The 23,895-nt window shown below is 52.5% G+C and overlaps 5 protein-coding genes across 5 annotated transcripts; 2 read left to right on the forward strand and 3 right to left on the reverse strand.

Annotated features, from left to right (window-relative positions):
* Positions 1-464: 464 nt before the first annotated feature.
* AYO21_03983 (hypothetical protein) lies at positions 465-2,487 on the reverse strand (the record flags this gene model as incomplete). Its single annotated transcript, XM_022653956.1, has 4 exons — positions 465-1,927; positions 1,982-2,008; positions 2,067-2,349; positions 2,401-2,487. 4 exons carry the CDS (start codon positions 2,485-2,487, stop codon positions 465-467), a joined length of 1,860 nt encoding a protein of 619 aa, XP_022513700.1.
* Positions 2,488-7,080: 4,593 nt separating this feature from the next.
* AYO21_03984 (hypothetical protein) lies at positions 7,081-10,491 on the reverse strand (the record flags this gene model as incomplete). Its single annotated transcript, XM_022653957.1, has 1 exon — positions 7,081-10,491. The coding sequence occupies one exon, from the start codon at positions 10,489-10,491 to the stop codon at positions 7,081-7,083; it is 3,411 nt and encodes a 1,136-aa protein (XP_022513701.1).
* A 4,649-nt stretch (positions 10,492-15,140) lies between these two features.
* AYO21_03985 (hypothetical protein) lies at positions 15,141-17,830 on the forward strand (the record flags this gene model as incomplete). The annotated part of the gene is made up of 2 exons (XM_022653958.1): positions 15,141-16,456; positions 16,507-17,830. The coding sequence occupies 2 exons, from the start codon at positions 15,141-15,143 to the stop codon at positions 17,828-17,830; spliced, it is 2,640 nt and encodes an 879-aa protein (XP_022513702.1).
* Positions 17,831-18,934: 1,104 nt separating this feature from the next.
* AYO21_03986 (hypothetical protein) lies at positions 18,935-22,084 on the reverse strand (the record flags this gene model as incomplete). Its single annotated transcript, XM_022653959.1, has 1 exon — positions 18,935-22,084. One exon carries the CDS (start codon positions 22,082-22,084, stop codon positions 18,935-18,937), a length of 3,150 nt encoding a protein of 1,049 aa, XP_022513703.1.
* A 690-nt stretch (positions 22,085-22,774) lies between these two features.
* On the forward strand, positions 22,775-23,872 carry AYO21_03987 (hypothetical protein; the record flags this gene model as incomplete). Its single annotated transcript, XM_022653960.1, has 1 exon — positions 22,775-23,872. One exon carries the CDS (start codon positions 22,775-22,777, stop codon positions 23,870-23,872), a length of 1,098 nt encoding a protein of 365 aa, XP_022513704.1.
* Between the last annotated feature and the right edge of the window lie 23 nt (positions 23,873-23,895).

The following is a 23,895-nucleotide window of genomic DNA, read 5'->3' on the forward strand; positions in this document are numbered from 1 at the left end:
ACGGAGGGGTGTATGTCGCCCAACCATGTCGAGAGCTGTGATTGGTCTACTCGCTTGGGCCTTCCTCATGCGGACTGATGTCCAAGTCTATACAAGTGCTCAGTACACGGACAAGATACAGCTCAATAGAGGCATGTGAAACTTGACACAATACTTCAAGACTGGTGCATAATACCTAGCTACCTATGTAAATCCCGTAATAGTACATTCGCTACACATATATATATCAACGCTGTCCTGGGTCACATAGCCCTTTGCCCATTGTTAGCCTCCTTTTCTGTACTCTTGTGTCTGTCTGTGCATGTCTCATATCTGCATCGCTAGAATAAACGTAGCTCGGACGAGGCCAATAGCCCATCCACCATTCGTGCAAGGAATCCACGCTGCGATCAAGGCTAGTGGGAGTCATCTATACAAGTACTCATGTCAACCAGCATCGCCGTTGCCTGACCCAATGTGTCAAGTTATACTGCCTGGGTAAACGAGCGTACCATTGAGGTATTAATCATCATGGCGGGATCGTGATTGATGCCTTGGTCTTGCTTGAGATGAGCAAAGCCAGCATGCTCATTGGCACGCGGGGTAGTATCAAGATGCCGAGATTGGTCCATGGGCAAACCCAGCGGCGACTCAAAAAACACTTGTCGAGACTGGTCTGGGGTCATGGTATCATAAGGAGTAAATTGTGCTTGCCACCAATCATCGTACATTGGCGGATGGTACATCATTGGTGGATGAACCCAGTGATGAGCGGCCTGGAATTCGTGGAACTGCTCTAGAGGAGTCGTCCCATATCCCACCGCGGACATTGCTGTTTGGTCATTCGCCGTGAACGAGGTGGAAACTGCTGGTGGCGGACATTTGTCCTGCTGGAAGCTCGCCTGCTCAGGTCGATTTTGAACGCTGTTTGCAGCTGCGTCATGGAAAGCCGCCATAGCCTGAGCATAATGATGGTCAGTCCCGGGATGCCAACTTGCACGTCGCTGCTCTAGGTGGCTCGGGGCAATATCCTTGAACTCGAACATTTGTCGCTTGTTGGCACCCAGTTTCCCCTCGAAGCTAGGTCTTCTGCGACGTTTGAGGTTCGCATCATTCCTCTTGACTTTGGCCGCAAAATCGGTCAGGGGTGCGGCCGGAGGAGTAACCTCGCCGGTAGGCGTTGTCGGACAAGTAACGGTCGGCCCAAGATTGATACCAGTGGCGCTGGTAGGAGGGTGCTCAAGCTCCTTGATTCTTTCGACAACCAAATCCAGGGATGTGATGGCCAGGTCAACAACTCCTGTAGCCTGGCCAGCTTTCCCAAGATCTTTAAAGATGCTCAAGGTCCGCTCTACACGCTTCGAACCTATGCTCACGCCGACCTCTTGGCGGATGGTGGCGATGCCCAACATCACAGCGGCGCAAAAGACACCAAAACATCGCGGCCAGGATGAAGCCGTCTTGGTTGGGTCGAGGCTATGGATGGAGTCGAACATCTCGGTAATCAGCCGAGAACACTTCAACAGCTCCCTGTATTTGGCTCTCTTGGCCGACGTGTGTTGGTTACGCATCGCCCGGAGCATCTGACAATGCAGCACCATCAGCATAAGTTGAACGTCGATGTGATGTTGGGTAATTGCAATGGACAGTGAAGGGTCAGACGAGTTGTTTTGCGGCACCGGCGGTAGCTTCGACTGCAGGTGGTAAAGTCGAGTTAGATCTGCTTCTAGCCTGGGCTCCCTCTCCTGGGAAGACAATATTTGCGGGTCATTTTTGCCCCGGTTGAAGCGCTCCAGGACTTCGAGCATGTACTGTGAAAAGTCATAGAGTCTTTCCTGGAGGTCCTGTTCTTCCGGCCTCAAGGCTGTTGGGGACGGCCTGGGGATGCCATGGAAAGAAGCAATAAAGGGACAGCGACCCAGGAGAAAGCTGAGTTGGACGTCGAGTTCTATGAGGAGCCAACAGAGATGACGGCCTGGTTGTGAGTTTTTATCAGCCTCACCTGAGGCTGCGCCAGGATCCATGTCCACTGAAGAGGTTAGCACAATGAGCCACTTCAAGTCGAAAGGAATCTGATTAACACTTACAACCGAGAATTTCTGCATCACGGACGAGACTTGGGAAAGCGGCCCAGGCTTGCGTTGCCCTTCCCGCATCAAGTAGATTCCGTACGGCTTTGTATTTCATATAAAGTGGCTCGAGCCGTGCTGGGATTTCAATGTCGAAGTCATCATCTATTTCTGCCATTTGGCTCTGGTTCGTTGTTGGGTCATCGTCACTGGCGTGACCTTCCCAGTTGAAGACTTGGACAGGCCGGATCGAGTCTAAGATCTCGCGGAACCGTCCGTTAGTAGGCAGTAACGACTTGAACTGCATAGAGGGTTAGCCTTTTGACATCGTTGTGTTGGAGGGCCACATTACTTCGTCTATGCTCTTGGATAGTGAGAGGTTTCCACAGAAGTGTTGCTGCGGAGTTGCGAACCCCCGGGCTCCTTCGACCGCACCCATCTTATCAGACCCTTGTTTGGCGCTACGGCAGGTGCCGAACGCCTCTCCGTGGGAGTGCTCCGTATCATGAACTTGTCTAGGCTAGCATCTTCGTCAGCAGTGCTCTGACAGTCGTCTGTATGGCTGTCCGGGACTAACTTGATTCCTCGGAAAGGAAGTGAGGTAGAAGCATTCGGGCTTGTCACGCTTCTTTTGACACGTCGTACAGGGCATGCCTCCAGAACACTGCAACCATAGATTAGCAGGGAGACTGCGACATTCCTGGGGAATGCACTGTACTCTTGATTTGCTGTCACGGCAGGGCTTGCATGAGTTGGCCCGCCGTTTACTGAACACTGATGGTTGTGGGAGGCCAAGGGCCTGCACGAACACAGTTGGAGTGTTAGGGATGCCGGTCAACATCATGTTTTATGCACCTATTGCCTTGCCATTCAACGGATCGAACAGCCGTGACAAAGGGGTATGATGATTGTCTGCGGTGCAACTGGCAGACAGCTTGGTATTGTGAAGCAGATATGCAGTGGCCTTGGGATATCAAGCGGCTCAATGACAGTGACCTGCGGGACAGAGGCTCGTCTTCGAAGCTAATGAGTGAAGATTGAGACGTTTGTAGAATATATCATGGCATTGGTGACAATAACGTTAACATATGATGTCCAAACGTCGAAGTGATAGCCAGAGAATCCGATCGTTTGCAAGACCATGGCAGGGTCCAGGCACGAGGTATAATATGGAAATCAGGGACCTCAGAGGGGACTGACTGTTGATCCCGCTTCGCACAACTTTACAATAAACGCAAATGTAAAATGCTGAAGGAGGGTGGAAGGTGGAGTATCCCAACCGGGGTTGGATGCCACAGTTCGGAGTTCCCAGTATTGTTTGCTCCAGACTTGTGTGCCAATCACCAAAGAGCATTCAAATGCAGCAACTCATGAGGTGGATGGGGATGCAAGCAGTTGAGAGAGGGACGACAATGCTGGAGGGTGTGTTAGGTTAGCCATTTCCCAATAGCGTGCAGCCGTCCACTATGCCAAATCGACACCAATGCATGTATCAATTCCACATACGGCTAGAGTCCACTCAGGGGTGCAGGCCTAGCGAGATGCAAGTTGACGAAAGGCAAAAAAAGCTTGCAATGGGAAGACTTAGCGAAGGCCCAGAGACCGGGTGGCTATCGTCCTTTGACCAACGCTGCTAGGGTGAGGGTCTCCATCTTCTGCATTCGTTCGGCCCATATCACCGCCAGGGGCGGCGAATAAGACAAGTGAGAAATGTTTGGCCTTTAGGTCCTCGCATAATTTAGTCCGGAGATGCTGGTTCAGGACAGTAGTGCACATGATGAGATGAATTGGGAAGTCCAACATGGCAAAGATCCCTCGTGGGATGTTCGCCTAACAAGTCTGGCGGCAGTTTTCTCCGAGCCTCGAGACCATGTCACCATGCGTCGATTGCTCCAGGCTCTTCCCTGGCCCTTCCACAGAGAAAAGGCGAGAACGACGTATTTGACATCACTGAGGTGATTCGGTCCAGATGGCTACGATACTCCGGCCCAGAACGGGCACTGGACGGCAACCACAGGGATGAAAGGATGGATTCGGGCCGTGTTAGGTTCCCTGCACTACCAGACTGTGGGATGGATTGTATTAGCGGCTGAGAACCACAGTGGTCGCCTAGAGTAGACACTCAATGGCAACAGCGGGGGCCCGATAGACGAGAGATGAGAAACCCAGATCTTGTCTTGCTCGAGCGAGACAGTGGTGGGCACTGGATCGATCCTTTCGAGTCGACGGGATCAGGGCTTGAAGGTAAAGCTAATGGCCGTGGTCGCCGAATAGCCCAGATATGCCGATTCATTGGTGGACGGAGAGTTTTCATCATCTTCAACGAGCTCCGCTATACTGCATAAGGCCCTTTCGTAGCTGAAGAGGAGAATTAACATCGGCTGGCAGGCCCAAGTTGCCGTTTGCCGGCGGCTTGTGTGGCTTGCATAGGCTATACTAACCGTGAAGATTTCGCCATCCTGAAAGAGTGCGACAAGATGAACCGATCAGGAGGCGAGCTTAGCTCGATCGAGCTGTGGCAATGTCTCCAAAGTCGTCCGAGCCGTGCCGTATGCCCAGCACCTCCGTGCTTGGTGCTTGGTGGATTGTACGATTAGGGAAGAGCCCATCTCAAAACGTAGCTCAAATCCTTGATTTTGCTTTCAACCCGCGACCCGCAACCCCCTTTGAGGCCAGCTGAGCTGAAGGAGTGTGTCCAGGAGAGGAGATGGCTAGTGAGGCAGGAGGAAGAAGTAACTTTTTTCGAGTGCTCCATAGAGAACGGAGGACCCCGCGGAGGGAACAGTCGTCAAAGGACGCCTTGTTTGCCACCTTTCTCTCTTGAATCTTGGGTGTGTTTTCTTTGGCATGTCAGCTTAAGATTCTCTCTGTGTAACCTCTGGTGCATCTAGATGTGTGGACGGAGGTGACACAAACAGCGATCCGGGGATGGTCTCAAGATTGCAACAAGAGCACGGGCCACCTGTGCTACCCATGCCACCCGCTGTCACTGGATACTCGTCGCTCGTATTAGGCGAGGAAGATCCCCACGGCTGATCAATAGTTTCAAGGCGAGGGAGCCCATCCCTGGCAGTTTTGACACCGGCTTCGAGGCCCGCCTCCGCGGTCCAGGGCCACATTCCTACAGGGCCAATGAGAAGGTCGCTTGCCCCAGGAGTTTGGGTGAATGTACGTAAATCACAAAGCATTGGTGGCGGTTGGTAGTGAGGACGAGGCTTGCCCCGGCCGCTCGGCCAAGACCCTCGAAACTCTTATATGCTCGACATGGGAATTTTGGAAATGCCCTAGACAAGGATTCAGGCAAAGTGATTTGCAAACAGCTCTGCTAGGCGGTGCGGATAGCACGGCAGGCCCTTTGCGTGTGCACTGGGATGCGCCAGACCCATCTCGTATCGCGGTGCCTGGGGAAGATGTTCTTGTTCAGGCGCATTCCTGACGTCCGGATTGAACATGCCGACCTGTGGCCGAGCGTGGGATGCTAGTCTCGTTGAATTCCTGAGTAGAACAAGTCGTCTTTTGCCGAGAGCCTGCACGCTCAGCGTGGTTGTTACAACGACACCGCATGTTTGTTCCTGGCCAATCTGCGCCTGCATTCACCATCCACATCGCCAGACCGTCGACGCATTGGGTCTGCTCATTCGGCAGATCTAGCTTCGAACCGGCGGGGAATATCTCTTCCTTAAGGTCCAAACCTGCCAGACGTGGCCTCAAACAGAAGTCAGTTGTCTCTTTTTGGCTTCAGGCCTCGTGCATGGGTGAGAGGAGCCCCATCTTCTGGTGATAAAAAGCCTGTAAAACATGCATGTCATTCGCGAGTCGATCGAACCTTGTCCCAGATAGGCCGCAAGTCCAGTGTGTCAGGGCAACAGGTGCCTGAAGTAGCTTGTTGAACTCCTCGGAGTCGCTCTCTGCCGGTCGATCGTTATTTGTCAACCCCTCGCTCTGATCTAAGTGCAGGGACCGTGCAGCACGAGGAGTGTGCACGAGATGGTGAAAGCATCAAAGCTACCAGGCCATTTGATACCTAAACGTCCACATTTGAAGGTTCTGCCTTTATCGGCCATGCCTATACAGGCCGTGGGTTCTGTGTCCACGCCTACCCCCTTCAGGGCCAGCTGTGTCATATCGAAGGTTGATGATGGTGGTTGGCAATCCCACAGTCATGTAGTCATAGCCCAAGGTGGCGCTCACCAGTGTGTCTCAGCCCTCCTCAACTTGCCTCCCACACCCTAGTCAGGAGACCGGAATGATGATACAGCACTGGTCGAATTCGTCTGGGCGAAGGCTTTTGCGCAAAGGGGCGTAGGGACAAGGATCTGTGGCTGTCTTTTAGAACGTCCCAAGGCCGATGAAGACATCCTCTGGCACATAACGAAAGTTCAGCATCAAGAGCCTCAGGAGGGCGCAGGGTGATGATACCATAGTACAGGACGACTTGTCTTCTTCCGGCCTATCCAGGAAAGTTGGCTTGGTAGTGTGCTATCTCTCTTTGCCGCCCATGCTGATTTCTTGTTGAGGATGTTGTGGGAAAGGCGGATCAATCTGAGGTGAAGAATCGAGAGGCAGGTCAAGTTGTTCGTACAAGGACAGGATATACGCCCAGGCTGGGGTCTCTATTCCTAAATCTCCAATTTCCACAGCTTGAACGCAGAGGCACTGCAAAACACTTGCGCGGACAGGGGAGAGACAGAGAGACCAGGGACACTATTAATTACATATATGTGTCAAAGAATAGGCCTAATACATCATTCCCTTATGCTCAGGTCCGAACGCCGCGCTCATCAAACTGGCAAAAAATCAAACCCAAAGTGTAGTTTTTCCCACAAGCCCAACACGAAAGTTCTGATTGCCCCTGGCTCAGTTCTCTTGTTGACCACTGATTGCAACAAGACTGCCAGATTCGTGTACCCTCGACGTAGTTCCGCACCAGACGATTGTCTCCAATCATCTAGAGCCCTCCGCACAATATCTATTCTGCAAAACGGTCGTGAACTTCGTAATGCCCGCCAAAGGCCCATGGTCAATCCGTCGCTCAGTATGCCGGACGCCCATGGACTTCTGCGGTGCTACCTTCGAACTCTGGCGAATCCGGACTTTGGTGGATATGGTCGCTTGCTCTGTGTTGTTGCACAAAACCCATATTTGACGGTCGCTCATTGCGAAGATCGGCTCCGTGGGTCCCTAACGCGGATGTGGCCGACTGGCGCATCTGAGTTGTATATGAGGGGTGCACGGTAGCATTCTCGTCTCCATCGCGAAGCACGCTCGACGTGGTCGATTCTGCCCCAGTCGAGTATCTCTTGTTGCGAAATGTTGAAGGCTGTGTATTCGCAAAAGGGATACGGCTAGTACCCAACGTCGACGTTGGCGCTTTTCGGGATGAGAAGTCTGCCGGACGTAAGGTAGACAACGCAGAGTCAGCCAGTCCTCTGTCGCCCGAATCGCCACCTGATTGTCGTCGTGAACTCTTCCTAGGAATGGCAGGAACTGCTGGGATGTCTGTCTCAGGTGCGCGCGGGGGCTTTCCGCGGGATTTTCTTGAAGCCTCCGACCCAATGCGACTGGGCAACTCGATACCACCCACGGATTCGATCAGGGGCAACGATGGCGGCCTTGCCGAGACGGGACTTTCTGGTTCCTCATTTTCCTCATCGTCGTCAGAACCTGCAACGGAGATGTCATCATAGACACTTTGATGGTGACTCTGTCTCTGGACCTTGGGTTGTGGAGGGGGAGACGAGACTCCCACGGTATTTTGATCGGTCTGGCTCTCTTCTACGCTTCGGACGTCGTCGTGGTAGGGTTCAGTAACCTGAGATTCCCGGACAGGAGCAGGTGGTGGAAATAGCCCTGGAGGAGGAGCGCGGGCACTCCTGACCACCTCGAATCCCTTGTTCTTCTCTTTTGTCTTGCCACCCAAAAGATTTTTGAACCATCCGGTGGCTGTGGATACAGGCCCTGTTGGATCGGCCGGCCCAGTTTTGAGCTTCCGCGTCCCGCTGTTAGAAAGAGCGGCTCCACGAACGCCGTAATAGAAGTCAACTTCTCTCACGGCATAGTCGGTCTTTGTCCTCGTCAAATCGTTGCTAATGTCTTCAAAGTCATCATTTTCCACAGGCATCGGAGTAGAAGGTCCTTCGCCGACGTCGTCTTCGACCGCTCCTTCACTTGCTTTAGCGCCTTTCAATGACGCTTGGGCTAGATCTGGGCGACTGTCGGCTCCGGCGAGTGCATCCATTGTGTTTCTGCGCGGCGGTCGATAGTATGGGTCCTTTTGTTCCACCTGTCTTTGAATACCGACAATTCCCCCCAGGGATCCAGCGCCACTAAGGCGAACGGTAAGTCGCCTTGATCCCCTGCTGGATCTATCTGGCGTCGCGTTGCCAACAAGGCGGCCATCAAGGTTCTGGCTGATCCTGTTGGAGTGCACGCCGCTCTCTAACAGAACGCCCGACGCCGCCGAAACACTGCGAGACCTAGTCTTGGCCATCTGTAGCTTCTGGTGATCATTTTCAACCGTGTTCAGCATGGCCGCGTTCGATGACATGCTATGGCGCGGGTCCTGGGTAGCCCGCCGCGGCATCCGTCGAGAAAGTTGTCGCATTCCAAACACCTTGTTCAACCCACCTCTAGTAGCGGCCCCTGTTGCTTCATCCCGTCCGCCAGCGCCAGCAAGACGAGCAATGACTTCGACCAAAGTTTGTACGGCATTCAGGAAGAACCCAAAAACCATGGTGCAAGCATGAATAATGAGGATTGCATACCCGATCCAGCCTCTCGACGAATCTCCAACGTCCAATGTAGGCACAAAAGCTATAGAAAGCAGAATGGTGATGAGTCGGATGACCGAAAAACAAGTGTGATAGATGTTCATGGAGGTGGCTGATGGAAATGGCCGGAAAGCGTTGATCGTAAGAATCAGAACAATCTCACATATTGCCAGTAGCACGATTTGCGCGATGCCAGACGGCTGGACACCTCCAATTGCAATGCCGCGGACAAAGTTAACGACAAGCGGAATCAGCGCAAAAGTAGCGGCGTCGTCACAGTAGGTGTTGTATAGAGGTCCGTAGGCGAGTACCATCAGAAAATCGTCGAAGAGGAACGAGCGTGGTCTCGTCCGAACAAACAACAACAGTACCCAGATCAAAAAAGCGATGACGACAACCAGCGCCACGGCTGCTAATGCGACGGAGTATGCTGGCCCTTTCCCTGCAATCAGGAGCTGATAGAAAGACAGTGATGCTAGAGGTAGCAAGAAGAAGTTCATAACCAGCCGGACGACATTTCCAGCCGTGAACGGTCCGTTTTTGGAACGGAGATCCTCTGGCGGCTCCCTCTTGATCTTTCGGTAGATCCAGCGGACCGCGAATCCCATTTGCGTCAGAATTGAGACGGCAGCAACAATGACCACCAGCCAGACGATCATATCTGCCCAGACATCTTTGTCCGAGGTCATGCCGACCAGTTGGCTCATTCGATCAAGACCATATTTGGTGCCCTGACGATATTCGTAGATACCGTCTACCACGCTCTGTGTGCCATTTCCGCCAGTCACAAAACTCTCGTTGAACATAAGCGAGGACCATGAGACGCGGCTTACTGCCGGTTGATAGAAACCAGGATAATTCAAGGACAAACTGCCAGTCAGCACAACAAATTGAACGTATTGCAAGCAGTCCCCGAATCCTGGAGTAACTAGACGTAGCAAGTCTTCGTCACGCCCAAAATTGCTGCTCCAATGAAACAGGTCCACGGACCCCCACGGACTCAGAATGGCGGCGGCGATGGTAGCGACTCCGACCACGATCAACACCACGAGCGGTACAAATCTGAGTATGGCATTGAGAGACCCTCCTAGGTCAGGAGTGATTGTGGCGGTGACGCAACTGTAGTATTGCCCGTTTGCATCACCTGACTGAACTCTCAACGTGGCTTGAAGTGAGGCAAAGGCGTAACTGGAGGATAAATCGTGCGCGACAGAGAATGCGGATAAGCGGTCCAGGTCGCTCTGGTTGACGAAGAAGGCGGGAGCCAAGGGACATTCGCCTTGGACTACGGACTCGCAAAATCGCGAAGGATCTGCATTCCATGGAGTGTAACCTAGAAAGTTGACATGGGCGAAGAGGGTGGTGTACTTGTTGTTTGACTCGCTCAAATCGGGGATCTTTCCAAAGGTGTCATTTGGATCGTTCCACGATGGATCATCAGGAGGGGGATAAGGCTGTTCAGTGGCCTTTCCAGTGACATTGCCATAAATTGTGATATTCAGATGGTGCCGGTCCGAGGTTGAAGAGCTATTGAACACGGCGGATACATTTAAAGGGTCAAATTGTAGGATGCGCGGACTCGAATCGACAATATTGCTGTCCAGACAATTGTGGAATTCAACATAGGCGGCGCGGACGGAAGACGCGCATAGGACGAGGAGCAAAACGACCATGGTGAGTGTGCCGGACCAATCCTTTCTCCAGCGCAGACGACGCCGACACTGTTTCTCCTCGAATATCCGTGCACGGCCAGCACCTCGATATCCGTCTAGGTTAGTCGAAGTCATTTCTGCGCTATAGACCTTGTGCCTCCTCTTCCCAGGCGATAATCCTCCGTCTACCCTAACATCTGGTCTGGTCGCGTGGTGGACACGCTTCGAGAAAGTCGAGGTTGAAGTAGTCGAGAATTGAGAACGCAGTCAGATTAGATGTCTCTTCCTAGCAATCAGCCGCCTGCGATGGGGGCAAGGCAGATGTAGTGGCAAAGCACATGTAGAAGCTCGTCAATGGCGACTGACAAGAGCGAGTGGATGGGAGACGATCGTCATCTGCTTGGCGGGAGTGTCTCAGATGTGGTGCGAGGAGTTTTTAGCAGTGTGGTTATAGTATCGACGTAGATGCTCAACGAGAGAAATGGCTAGAATGCAGGAAATAGTAAAGTGGATGGAGATGCTATGGATTACAATAGTGAAAGGATAAGATAAATCCAAGTAACAGTTGTGTTAAACCTGAAGCGAACGTTGAGAAAGGTGGATGGAGGTGGTGAGGAACGCAGAACGCAGGCACCGCTGCCGCAGAAGACGAAACCTGATGGAAGGGAAACTCCAGGGGCCAATGAGAAGGAGCATGTCCTCGGATGAAGACGTTTTTTTTTTCCCTCGTTGGAGATGTTGTTTGAGGAGGTCTCAGCTGGGAAGTTGCCGCTATGAGCGACCCTGTGGCGTCCTCCTGCTTTCACTCGGGTTCATTTTCTCGGTGGTGCTCGGTCTATTTCTGGTGCACAGGATCATCCGAGCCACCAACTTGTACATAAGTGGCCACCTAGCCCCTCTCTACTACTTGGGGACTAGTAAGTCAATCCCCCAAATGACTCAGGTTGTGCCCCCAGGGCAGCCACCCAGCAGTCAACCTAACACTAGGCCCCAGTCTTGATCATTATTCCGAGACAATGCTTTGCTTAAAACTGACGGGGCGACGGCAACCCAACACTCCTCGGAAAGCACGTGCTCTGTTGCTAAGGATTTGCTTGTACTTGTAAAGAGCAATTCCTGAGTGGTGTTCTTTCCACCCTCATTATCGTCATCCACCTATCTAGGTACCTAGGAGGCACCCTACGTATCCCGGACTTGCGATACGACACAGCATCTGCCGGGGTGGCCACATGCAATTCTTCCAGTCCATGTATCATGCCATCTATCACCGGGTATCTGTAGAGGAGACACGCCTTGCTCTGCCCTCTTAACTCCCATTCTGTTCCGCCCGTGCGCGTTTCAACCTCCGTGATATGTCCGCTTTCCGCCACCGTCATCACTGTCCTTGACACGTGCCTTATCTGCACTTCCTCCTTTTTGAGTGTCAAGATTCTAGGTAACCAGGCTGCATTGCCATCTTTGCCGTTGCACTCCAACATTGAAGAAAGGCCATGTCTTCATCGGACTCGATCACTTCACAGAGCAGCTACAATGAATCTGACCAGGAGGCTTCCTGTCATCATACTCGCCATGTCACTCACCCTTCTAGACGCTCTGAGATGACCACAGAAACATCAACTCAACGACCGCTGCCCGACCTACCAGCCTCGCGGCCCCTCGCTTCGGGCTCTGGCTCTGGCACAGGAATTGGCCCGAGTAGTTCGCTGCTCCCTGCCGTTCTACGAGACCGCCTTCCTCCCCTCCCCCTCTCTGCCGCTGAACAGGCCAATGAAGAGCGAAGGCGAAGCATCATCGCGCTAGATCGCAAGAGGAGGCTTACCAACTCAACAACACATGAAGATGGCAGGAGAAGAGCAAACAGTAGTGCCTTTCACGATCGCAGATTGAACTACGATACCCCTCATGGACCTCCACCTCCTTTCACGTCCCGGCGTCAGGTCTCATCTGATACCAACATCGACCGACACTACCCAGAGGTTATAGATCTGACAGATTCACCACCTCCTCCTCTTCCGCCGCCGCCGCCGCCGCCCCCACCGCAACCCCCGCAAACACCTCGAGGCAATCGGGTGAGCAGGTCGTCGTCAGAAAGTTCACGACGATTCGTGGTGCCGAAATGGCAGCCTGATTCTGAGGTCAACGAGTGTCCTATCTGCAAACGGCCCTTTACGTGGATGTTTAGGCGCCATCATTGCAGAAAGTGCGGCAGGGTCGTCTGTAATGATTGTTCACCCCATCGAATCACAATCCCCCGACAGTTTATCGTCCACCCTCCGGGTCCTGATGTGTTTACTTCTCCCGTGAGTTCTGGAGCGCACCGCTCGGAATCACTGGATTCCAGCGGGACCGACAATGACGCCAACCCATCTCGGAGCTCGTTAAGCCCATATTCCTATGGTGCTCAGGGTCAGTTAGAGGGCGGAGAGAAGGTGCGACTATGCAATCCCTGTGTACCTGACCCTCAGCCCGACCCTCTCATGAGGTATCCGCCCGTCCCCGATTTCACATCTCGTGAAGCTCCATGGGGCGCCGGAGGACGGCAAACTTTAGGATTGGGTCATGTAGTGAACCACGACGCTAGGCCAAGAGGCCACTCTTTGGGAATAGGAGATTACACCAGGAGTCCTGTGGTGGTGGTAAGCCTGTTGTTGTACGATGTAGAATATCACGCTGACTTTTGCTCTTTTAGGGCAATCCCTATCTTCAAAACCAGCACCGTGCCACTGGGCCAGGATATGGCAGTCTAGAGGCCAGGACGGATGCTTTAGGATGGTTTGGTGCGTATAGAGAACTACCATCACCTACGAGATATCGTTTCCAAGCATCACCAATATCTGCAGGCACAAGCCAATTCGTGGGACCATCTCGGGTATGTATCATTTTTCCCTTTTCAATGCTAGCCTTCTGATCCGTACAGGATTATTCACCCCAAGACGGACGCTTGACATCCAACCGTCCGCGCCCAAGCTATCCGGAGAGCCGACACCCTCGTGATGAATTATTCGACATCACGACACAGCTGCGTCGACCCCACCCTCGATCCTCACATGACGTTAATGATAGCTCGTCGGGGCGCCCACGGCTGAAGGAAAGCGATATGTGCCCAGTCTGTCGACGGGTTCTACCCCCTCGCGGTCCAAATGGCGACGAAACGGCCCGTGAAACACATATAATGGACTGCATTAACGCTCGTGATCCAACCTACCGTGCCGAATCTAGCAACGTGGTGGCAGCTGAGAGCTCTGAAACAGGAGGTTATATCTCACAGCCGGACCCCCAAGTATTACCGCATCGACTGCAAATGCTTACGTTTATAGCCACCGAGAAAGATTGCGTTTCGCAAGAAGACGGCCAGGTTCAAGAGTGTTCAATCTGCATGGTTGAATATGATGTGGGCGATGAATTGGTCAGGTTGGAGTGCTTGTGTAAATTCCACAGGAGCTGCATTTTGGAATGGTTGGGACGGAAAGCAGAATGCCCGGTGCATAAGCTGTTAGGATGATGGATGCACACACGGCTCTCCTTTTGATTCTCTGCGGGAAGAATCATGCATGACTGATGATGTGAAAACGAACGATGCTCGGCGGCGTATATTGTTCGTGAAGTATCTTGCTTTGGGTTCCAGCGAAAGTGTTGAATTGGGAGGGAGAGCTTAGCTGCAAGCCTGGGGTTGATATTTGAATGGATATTTTCCACTTAGCACGACAACAAGCCGAATGACTCGCACGATCCCTCATACAAAACATAAAGTGTGACATTTCCAGCTACGAGGGTTCGATATGTCATGGTTTCACCAGGCCTGGAAACGGTATCCATATCTCGCAGGCCAAAAGGTATCAGTCAGTCTCAACTTCTATATAGAGTCCTCTGGAGTCTGGACAAAACAGTAGAGGATCCTTGAAATACGTGATCATGGCCAGTCAGACTCGTGCTGAGCGGCGCCATTGATATTTGTAGCACAAGAGGCCTAATTTTACCACTTAGGGGAGTGAGATTTGCTATTAATATTATATTAAAAGCTTGGGTTGAGCTTCCAAGCAGATTGATTATTGAGTGGCTGTGCACTTAGGGAACTTAGGGACCTAGTGCCTAGGACAACAGTTAGGCGAGCCGGATAAGGGTAGTTTACATAATGCATCTAGGCTGCGTGAGCACCCAATGAGCTCCCTAGGCTCAGGAGAGCCATGCGCGGGTCGCCGAAGTACTTAGCAGCTAGGCACGTCCTTGTTGGTTGCGCTCACCACCGCCTATGGACGAGTTACAGTAGTCCCGAGCACCCACACCCTGGCTCTCGCTCTCGGCCGCGCGCTCCTCTCTCCTCTCCTCTTCTTGCCCCCCTGTCCCCCCAAAAGGTCGTCATGTCTGACGGAGGGCAGGAATCGCATCAGTCTCCCAACGCCGGACTTGCCTGACCACAACCTCTACCCTGCCCACGAACCCGTGCAACGAAGCAGTCTCACATCCCATTTGTCCCTGGATGGCTGCCTTTTCAAATCACCCTCTTCTCAACTGCTTGATGGCGACACAAATGTCTGCAGGGTGTTTTGGGAAATAAAGAGGAAGCTGTCTCCATCGGCGCTCCGGATCCTATCGACGGCGAGTCGCCATCAACCATCGCCGACCCGACTCGATCAAACAATCACAGGCTAGTACTGTAGTATCGAGACTCGATGGCCAGCATCGACACATTCAATCACATCGATCCAGCCTTGCGAGGCTCTAACCTGAGCAGTCCTCCTAAACCTCGCGACTCTCAGCAGCACTACCACAATCCTGCTCCTGGTGCCTATTCTCCTCTGCAACCGTCTCTTCAGCCATCGCCCAACAACTCGTACCAATCCATCCAAACTCCCAACTACTACCCCACCACTTCACATACGCAGGAAAGCCCTGATGACCAAAGCCCTTCCGGTAATCCCAATGACCCTAATGACATTAAAAGACCGCGCGCGTGTGAAGCGTGTCGACAGCTCAAGGTGAAATGCGAACCCGACGACAACCATCCCACGGGATCCTGCAAGAGATGTGCAAAGGCAAACAGACAATGCATCGTGACCGCTCCCAGCCGGAAGAGGCAGAAGAAGACAGACAGCCGAGTGGCCGAGTTGGAAAAGAAAATCGATGCTCTCACGGCCACTTTGGCGGCAAGAGGAGGAGCTGAGCCCGATGTTGGTGTTGACCCAACCATACCGGTATCACACCCTGCCTCCCAGGATGCCCGCGTACACTCATTCGGAGGTCAATGGCACCAACCTCCACCGCCGCAGCCGCCACAACCACCACCGCCGTCATCAGGGCACGCACATTCGCCGCAACAAGGGGTCAAGAGGAAGATTACAAGTGACTATGAGTACTTTGGGGGAGAGCTACATAAATCCTCCGCTCCGTCGTTCAAGCCCCCCATAGGTCACGCCAATACCTATCAACCTGTTCTGGAACATACAACCAAGGCTGATGAACCGACAAGTGTGGATCCGATCGAACGCGGTCTCATTGACATCACCACCGCCAGAAAATGCTTCGATCGTTATATGGCAGAAATGTGCGAGCATCTGCCGATAGTTGTGTTTCCACACGGTACCCACGCCGATGAAATTCGCAAAAACAGACCCATCCTCTTCCTTGCTGTGCTTGCTGTCGCTTCGGGTACCGTCCGACCAGATCTTCAACCTGGCCTGATTTTGGAAATCACGAGAGTGCTCGCCGACAAGGTCATTATCCGGGGAGAAAAGTCGCTGGAGTTGGTTCAAACCATTCAAGTCACGACTTGCTTCTATCAGCCTCCAGAAAAATACGAAGAGCTCAACTTCAACCAGCTGATCCACATTGCTGCTGTAATGGCTCTGGACCTGGGCATGGGTAAAAGATCGAGGCGCGGTGGGGGAAGCATATGGCGACCGTATCATGAGAACAAGAGACCGCTGTCGGATCCAAATAGCGTGGAGGTACGACGATGCTGGCTGGGTTGCTATTATATGTGTTCCAAGTGAGTATATCCCCAAACTGGCCCTGTTCCACTCTGACCCTACCTTCCAGTTCGTCCATGTCTCTCCGACGGCCGCTACTCATCCGCTGGAGTCCTTACGCCGACGAGTGTATTGATATCCTCACCTCTTCGCCGGACGCGCATCCTTCGGACAAGTACTTTTGTCATCTCGTGCGTGGACAACACATCGCTGAAGATATCGGGTTTCAATTCTCCATGGATGACCCGGCTTCGCCGTTGTCGTTGACCGACCCACAAACCCAATACCATCTAAAGACATTCGAGCGCCAACTGGTCGAGTGGCAACACGCCACCACTAAAGAAATGATCAAGAAGCCCATCATCCAACACACTGAAGGAATTCTCAATCTGTATATGCACGAAATCGCCATGCACCACAACCATAATATTGACGACTTTCGACCTCCCTACATCTCCACCCCGATTGATGGCCCTCCGGACCCAGATAATGTCACGCCAGCTCATATAGAAGCCCTTACCACCTGTATCAACTCGGCACATTCGGCGTTCGACGCCTTCTTGGCCATGGACGTCCCGGCTCTGCGGGCTTTACCGACCCTTTTCTTTGTTCGGAACTCTTACGCCGCCGTCGCTTTGATCAAGATGTATTCCGCTGTGTCGGCCAAGGGTTCTAAATTCAACATCATCTTTAAGAACAAAGATTTGAAGGTGGAATACTATTTGGACCGAATGATAGAGGCGCTTAGCAAGGCTTGCGAAGGAGGGATGTCCCGCGTGGCGCACAAGTTCACATTAATTTTTAATATGCTCAAGAGCTGGCACATGAAGAGAATAGACTCGGTGAATAATGGAAGTGGGCCAGTCTCAAGACAGAGGACGCCAGCGAACGGAATCATCAACGCTCGCGCTGGGAACAATATGTCACAGTCGCAACAACCGCCAAACACATACAAGGCTGTTCCACCTCAGCAGGATCCGACAAATTTGGCATGGAATTCACAACACCGCGGTTCTGTTGATGGAGGTGTTCCACAGCCTCACCAGCAGCAACAAGGTCCGCCACGGAGTGGCCTGCAGATGCTCTCCGAAGCAGCGATGGGCCCAGCTCCTGGACCTGGCCCTGTAATGCCTCAACCTCAACCCGCACCACAACAGCAGTGGTCTCATACCATCATGAATAACCCGGCTCAACCTAACGGCATGCTGCCTGGCATCAATCAGATGTCTGCTGGTTATGATCAAGCGGCACCTATGATGCCGTATATGATGCCCGGACCTGGAGGAGACATGATTCCCATGGATTTTACGAATGACGAGCTTATGGCGTTTGGATTCGGAGACGAGTTCCTTGCAATGAACTTTGGCTTTGAGACGAGTGGGTGGCCACTCTGAAAAGACAAAGATGGAGGGCAAAAAGAGAGGCAGCAAGGCCACCGTGGGCCTCGAGAAAAGGGGCCTGATGACCACTGCGCTTTCTCTCCCTTACCGCGGACGATGATGGTCAGGTAGGTGGCGTGGCCACTCATGGCATATGAAAGATGATACGCACATGATGGCGGCACGGCACGGAAAATGGAACTAAAGTCATGGCGAAGGGGGAATATTCACTATTCATGTTCTGCTCCTATGGTTTTTATTTTTTCGTTTCTTGTACAAAATCTCTTTTGCAACAGGGTTTTTCTCTTCATTTGTCTCTCCTTTACGAGGCTGTTCAATGCTGACAAGACGGGGATATTGACGGCCCCAACAGACATTTATCAGACACCAGACAAGGTTTTCAAAGCAAGACAACGGAGGGAATGTATTGTTCCTTTTTTTTTTTTTGATTCGAATCGCACTGTACCGTACCGCACTGCACCTGTATTGAAATGAACTTGCGCTACGATGGACTCCGTTTTGTGTGCATTTGCGACCAAATGATCAATTCATGACTTCAATTACGCTGGATGGAAGAGATGCGGTGACCACAGGATGCGCGCTGTTTGTTGCGCCACTTGTACTTGTACTCGTATTTTCTCCCAATTAATTTCTCAAGTCTCGGTTGTCATGACGATTGATCAAAGACCCTTGGCCTCGTCTAGCCTGGTCTATTGTCTCGTATTGTTTTCATACATTGAATTCAGAATTGAAGCTCGTGCGAACTGGGAGCGGGATTGCCGACGGTCTTTTTTGAGCTGGGTCGCTGTCTGGCTGGCTGGCGGACGGATGCCGTCCTATAATAGACTGGTCGGTAATGGCTGGAGCGCCCTTGAACACCACAATCTCTGTCTGTCTGTCTCTCTGTCTGTCTCTGCCTGGCCCTTAGGACGCGGAAAAAGGTTTGAATCTTCTTTCCATCTCAACCTCACGGGAAACAGGGTGGCCCTTGCTGTCCTTTGCAGTCGCTTGCAGTGAGACACAGACTGGCTATCTCTGCCAAGGGCTCCCTCTCCCGCTCTGTCTCCCTCGTCACTGTTTTCCCTCAGAGGGGCTGGCTGCGCGCTGTGACTTGGTCCTTCACAGTGAAACACCTTCGTCGAGCTCGGCATGGCTCAACTCCTCTGCCAGCCCCGTTCGTAACGCCTTGACAATATCCTGTCCACGTACATCCTCCCCGGAAAACTGGTCCCTCCAGTCCCATCTCCTCTCCTTTGGGACGTCAGCCTCTTTGCCCTTCGCCTTTTGGCCCTTTGGCCCTCGGACTAAAACTTCACTACCACTCGCGCTTGTCATGTCGGTGGTCATGCTCCTACCCAGCATCTCGCTGCCCATAAGCGAGTAAGAGAAACCACTCCCACTTCCGCTGCTCATGGACTTTTTCAGCACCGTTCTTGGACTTGGCGGCCGTGATCCGTGGTATTCTCTGATCGCAGCGGCCAGACACTCCTCGGTCGCACCGTAGACGCGCTCAGAGACAGTAGAAAGATCCTCGATTGCCGCTAGCAACGCATAGATTTGTTCAGTCGTAAATATTCTTTTCTTTTCCCAACTGTTTCCTGTCTTCGCTGGGTAGCTGGATGCGATGATGTCTTGGCGGTGGGAGAGAAGGGCGGTGGCTTCACCCAAGAGCGTCAGCAATCCGTCGACTTGAATCGCACTCTGTCGCTCTGGATCATATAGCCCGCCATAAATGGAATCTGCTGCGGAATTGATCGCCGCCACAAGCGCTCTCGCGGCCGCTCTCCTTCGCGCGAGAGGGCGCGAATTCGTCGTCCTCCCATCGCCAGATTCATCGTCGCGTAGATTATAAAACCGCCGTAGACAAGCGTAACCCACCAGGTAGAATTGCAGCATCTCAGCCGCCTCAGGGTCGACCTCCGCAATATCGACAAGCGCCGTCTTGGGATTTCCCACTAGGCTCCGTAGTCCATCGTCCATTTCCTTCTCCGGGGGATACGCTCTTGACTGTACCAGCGAATAACTGACCAGGACATCTATCAACTGTCGGATCTTATGGCTTGCGTGACTTCTCGCATAGCATAGCAAGGCAGTACCATACTCCTCAGTATTGTCCACGAGATAGTCGCCGAATCTATCAGAAACCTTCCTCGCTTCATCCTGCAATCCTAGATCGGAGCAGAGATTCGTGAGTTTCTCGGTACGATCTTGAGTAGTGACTTGTAGTTGCTCAACAAAATTGCTCACGGCCGTGTGCATCGCCTCGCGGTCGTCCAGGCGCGTAACAATGGATATCGAAACTTCCCAGCCTTCTACCGAAGAGCCGTCCGGAAGATGTAGGGCTGCTTTCTCGAAAAGCCGTTCGGCATATGACAACAATAAGTCATCTTTGGAAATTCCTTGCTTGGGAGCGCCATAGCTGAGGACCATGAGATCATCTTCACTCAGACCTGTTGGTCGAGCCTGTGGTTCTTCTTCCAACCAGCCAGCTTTGGCTCCAACTTCCGCCACGGATGAAGCAATGCACTGAGACAAGGTACGGAGAATCGTCAAGGCGCCTTGACTACTTCCTTGTAAAATGCAGCCCAAGCCTACCTCGACTGGGGACATGGCATTGATCTGGAAGGAATTTTTGTCATTGGGGTCAGTAACACAGAGGAAGGCGTCCCTTAAACGTCCTAGGTAAGGATTGAAGTCTTCGTCCTGTTTGGTCAGGTTATTAGCCCGACTAACGTCGAAACTCCACTGCGCTACTGCTGCAGTATCTGCGGCGCCATCCCACCATATGGTCAGTGAGGTAGCGGCCTCGAGCCAGTCTTGTGATTGAGCTGCAATCTCTTCAGCACTGCCGAGAAGTATGCTGTACAGAATCTTCAGGTTCTGAAAGACGGTCCAAGGAAGGTTGGATGATGATTTTTGGCCCACCTGTCCCAGAAGACCCGTTTCGGGCTTGCGCAAGCCAAAGTTCTCAGCCTCGAAGGGAGACTCGTCTTCATCCCGACCACTGACCTCGTCAGACAAATTGTCCAGTGCAGCTTCAACAGCGGTGCGAAAGACATTCCACTCTGGACCGGCAACATTCCAGTCACCCGACTGAATCGCTGGGCAGGAGTTGAGCAGAACCCGAGCTCGGTAAATGACGCTTTGCACTGTCTGAAGTTGAGCACCCTTGTACCCGGCACCGTCTGCACCGTCATCCATGGCGGAAGCCGCATACCTGAAGTCGGCATCTGCGAACAGCTGCATGACTTGTTGCAATTTGCCTCGCAGCGTCAAACTCTGAACAGCGTCCCAAAAAAGCTCATGTGAAGTGCAGTTAGGTCGAGCAGAGGCAACTGCTCTGTGCATTTGATCGTAAGAGACGTGATAATTGTCAAGCCAATCGAGCAGGACTCGAGGGGTCGGAATGGCCACGTTATCTGGCGAGGGTGGGGGATGGCGAAGGACGAGGAGGAGTGAAGCGAGATAGTTGGCCTTCGTAAAATGGGGAGCGGTGGGTTGTGGACCGATGTCGTTGCTATCCAGCGAAGGCCGATCTGGCTCAGCAAACCGTTGCCATTCCTTGATCAGACTGTAAACATATTCTGCGATAGCTTGGTGTATATTTTCACGGTCTTTGAGGTACTGAGATTGTTCGTCTAGTTCCCGGAGGATTTGTTCTGTTTCGAGGATCACCTCATCTGGTTCCGTGATAGAGGCTGGTCGCGCCCTGGTTCCCATATCCCTAGCGAGATTGAGTACAACTGTGTCGTTCCCTTTGTGTGGGAGCGCAGAGATTCTCGTCGAGTTGCGGAAAGATTTACGCGGCGCAGATACCCTGGAGTCTCTCGTGCTCATAGTACTGAATTTCATCAGTGAAACCGGTTGTCGTTGATCGACGGATCGAAAGCCACGGCTCTGTTGAAACTGGCTCGAGTCCTCCTGATAATCGTCTTCATCCATGTCTTGGTCCTCATCTTCTTCCCCGTTGTAATCACCCGCCACCCTGGCTCTTGAGAAAACTTGTTGAGCGCCATTCTTCGGTCGTGGAGGGTTCTTGAAGCTGGAGGATTGCTGAGGAGGAGATCGTGTAGGTTTGGAGAGCTGGAGTTTGCTGACGCCAGTGCCAAAAGTAGAGCTGCCGAAGATCTGAGAGGGCGGAGGCGCAATAGGAGTGGTGCTAGCCAGTTGAGGAGGGTTGGAGGACAAAAAATTCGTCCCTCGAGTAGCGGGTGTTCTGCCCGGTGTAGAATTGGTGCTGGACGAATAGTCCACCGAGAATTTGTTCATGGTGACTTAGATAGGGATAGCATGGCCTGAGTAGTATGGGAAGTTGTATGGAGCTCGGGGGCAGTTGGAATTAATTGTGTTTGGTAAGTTGATTGATCGCGTTGACTGACGCGCATGAGGCATGCATGAGCTGGTGCCAGACCAAGTACTCGCCAGGGAGGACTGCCAGCTTAGTCATCCAGCCTGGACAGACTGCGCCTCTGCAGCATTGGGTGAGTGCAATGCTTGCACCTCGACCTTCTCGACATCGTTTATTCCTTAACGCCTTCGAAGCATCCCCTGTCACTTTTCCAGCTTCTGTATCCTTGTCTGGGTCCATCATATTTTGTTCTGCACAGCTATCGCTCCGACTCACAGTCGTCGCATCTGAAGGGGTGTGGCACCGCACTCCACCCGCCCCAGACAAGCCGCCAATTCGATGAATACTTGACAGGTTGAAAGCTAGAAGAGCGCTAGAGGGACTATTCTACCTCGGTCAAGGCACAGAGCTACAGGTAGTATAAAAGATAAGAGCCCGTTGATGCAAAAGCCTGGCTGCCACCGGAACCTCAACTCCTTGTCCTGATCCTCATCCTCTCCAAATCGGAACACTCAATTCGTCTCCATTCCTCTGTTTGCATCCAACACCTTCTCTTCTCCCTCATCTCGTAACTACAAAAAGTACCCCTCAAGCTACTAACCGCCAACAAAATGGCTCAGAATTACAAGTTTCAGGGCTGGATGGGCCTTGACAAGGACTCGGCAAAAGGCAACATGGTCTGGCAGAGTTACACCCCAAAGCCCTTTGAGGAAACTGATGTCGACATCAAAATCACCCATTCTGGCATATGCGGATCGGACATACACACGCTTAGATCCGGCTGGGCTCCGACTCTCTATCCTGTCTGCGTGGGTCATGAAATTGTTGGAACCGCTGTGCGCGTCGGCTCAAAGGTAGAAAACGGAATCAAAGTGGGAGATCGCGTGGGAGTAGGCGCTCAAAGCCGTTCTTGTCTGCGCCCGGACTGCGATGAATGCACCCATGACAACGAAAACTACTGCCAAATCAAGCAGACAGGGACATACAATTCAAAATGGCCCGATGGATCTAAATCTTACGGCGGGTACGGCGATTATTGGCGCGGCCACTCCCATTTTGTCTTCAAGATCCCCGATGCGTTACCCAGCGACGTCGCAGCACCAATGCTTTGTGGTGGTATCACTGCGTTCGCACCGTTAGCACAGCACGGCGCGGGCCCAGGAAAACGGGTGGGTATCATTGGATTGGGTGGACTGGGTCACTTTGGAGTCATGGGGGCGAAAGCATTGAACGTGGACAAGCTCGTCGTGGTTTCTCGCACTTCCTCGAAAAAGGCCGATGCATTCAAGATGGGCGCCGACACCTTCATCGCCACGAATGAAGACAAGGACTGGGCACGCACGCATCGCCGATCCCTGGACCTCATCATCTCGACCGTTTCAGATGCTCACATGCCTTTTGGTCAATATCTTCAACTTCTTCGCGTTGGGGGCACGTTCGTTCAAGTCGGCGCCCCTGAAGATGACATTCCTTCCATCAAGGCATTTACGCTCCTCGCTAGGAAGATTAACATCACGGGCTCCTCGATAGGTTCTCCAAAAGAGATTAGGGAGATGTTGGATTTGTTTGCCCGCAAAAAGGTGTGGACGTGGACCAACAACTACCCGTTGAAAGAGGCCAACCGAGCGATTGTGGATATGGAGGAGGGCAAGGCACGGTACAGGATCGTGCTTGTGAATGAAGCACATGCCCATGAGAGTCGTCTATGAAGGTTTGATGTGACCAATCAGAG

Source organism: Fonsecaea monophora, assembly GCF_001642475.1.
Source record: "Fonsecaea monophora strain CBS 269.37 chromosome Unknown Scaff21, whole genome shotgun sequence".
NCBI classification, from domain to species: domain Eukaryota; kingdom Fungi; phylum Ascomycota; class Eurotiomycetes; order Chaetothyriales; family Herpotrichiellaceae; genus Fonsecaea; species Fonsecaea monophora.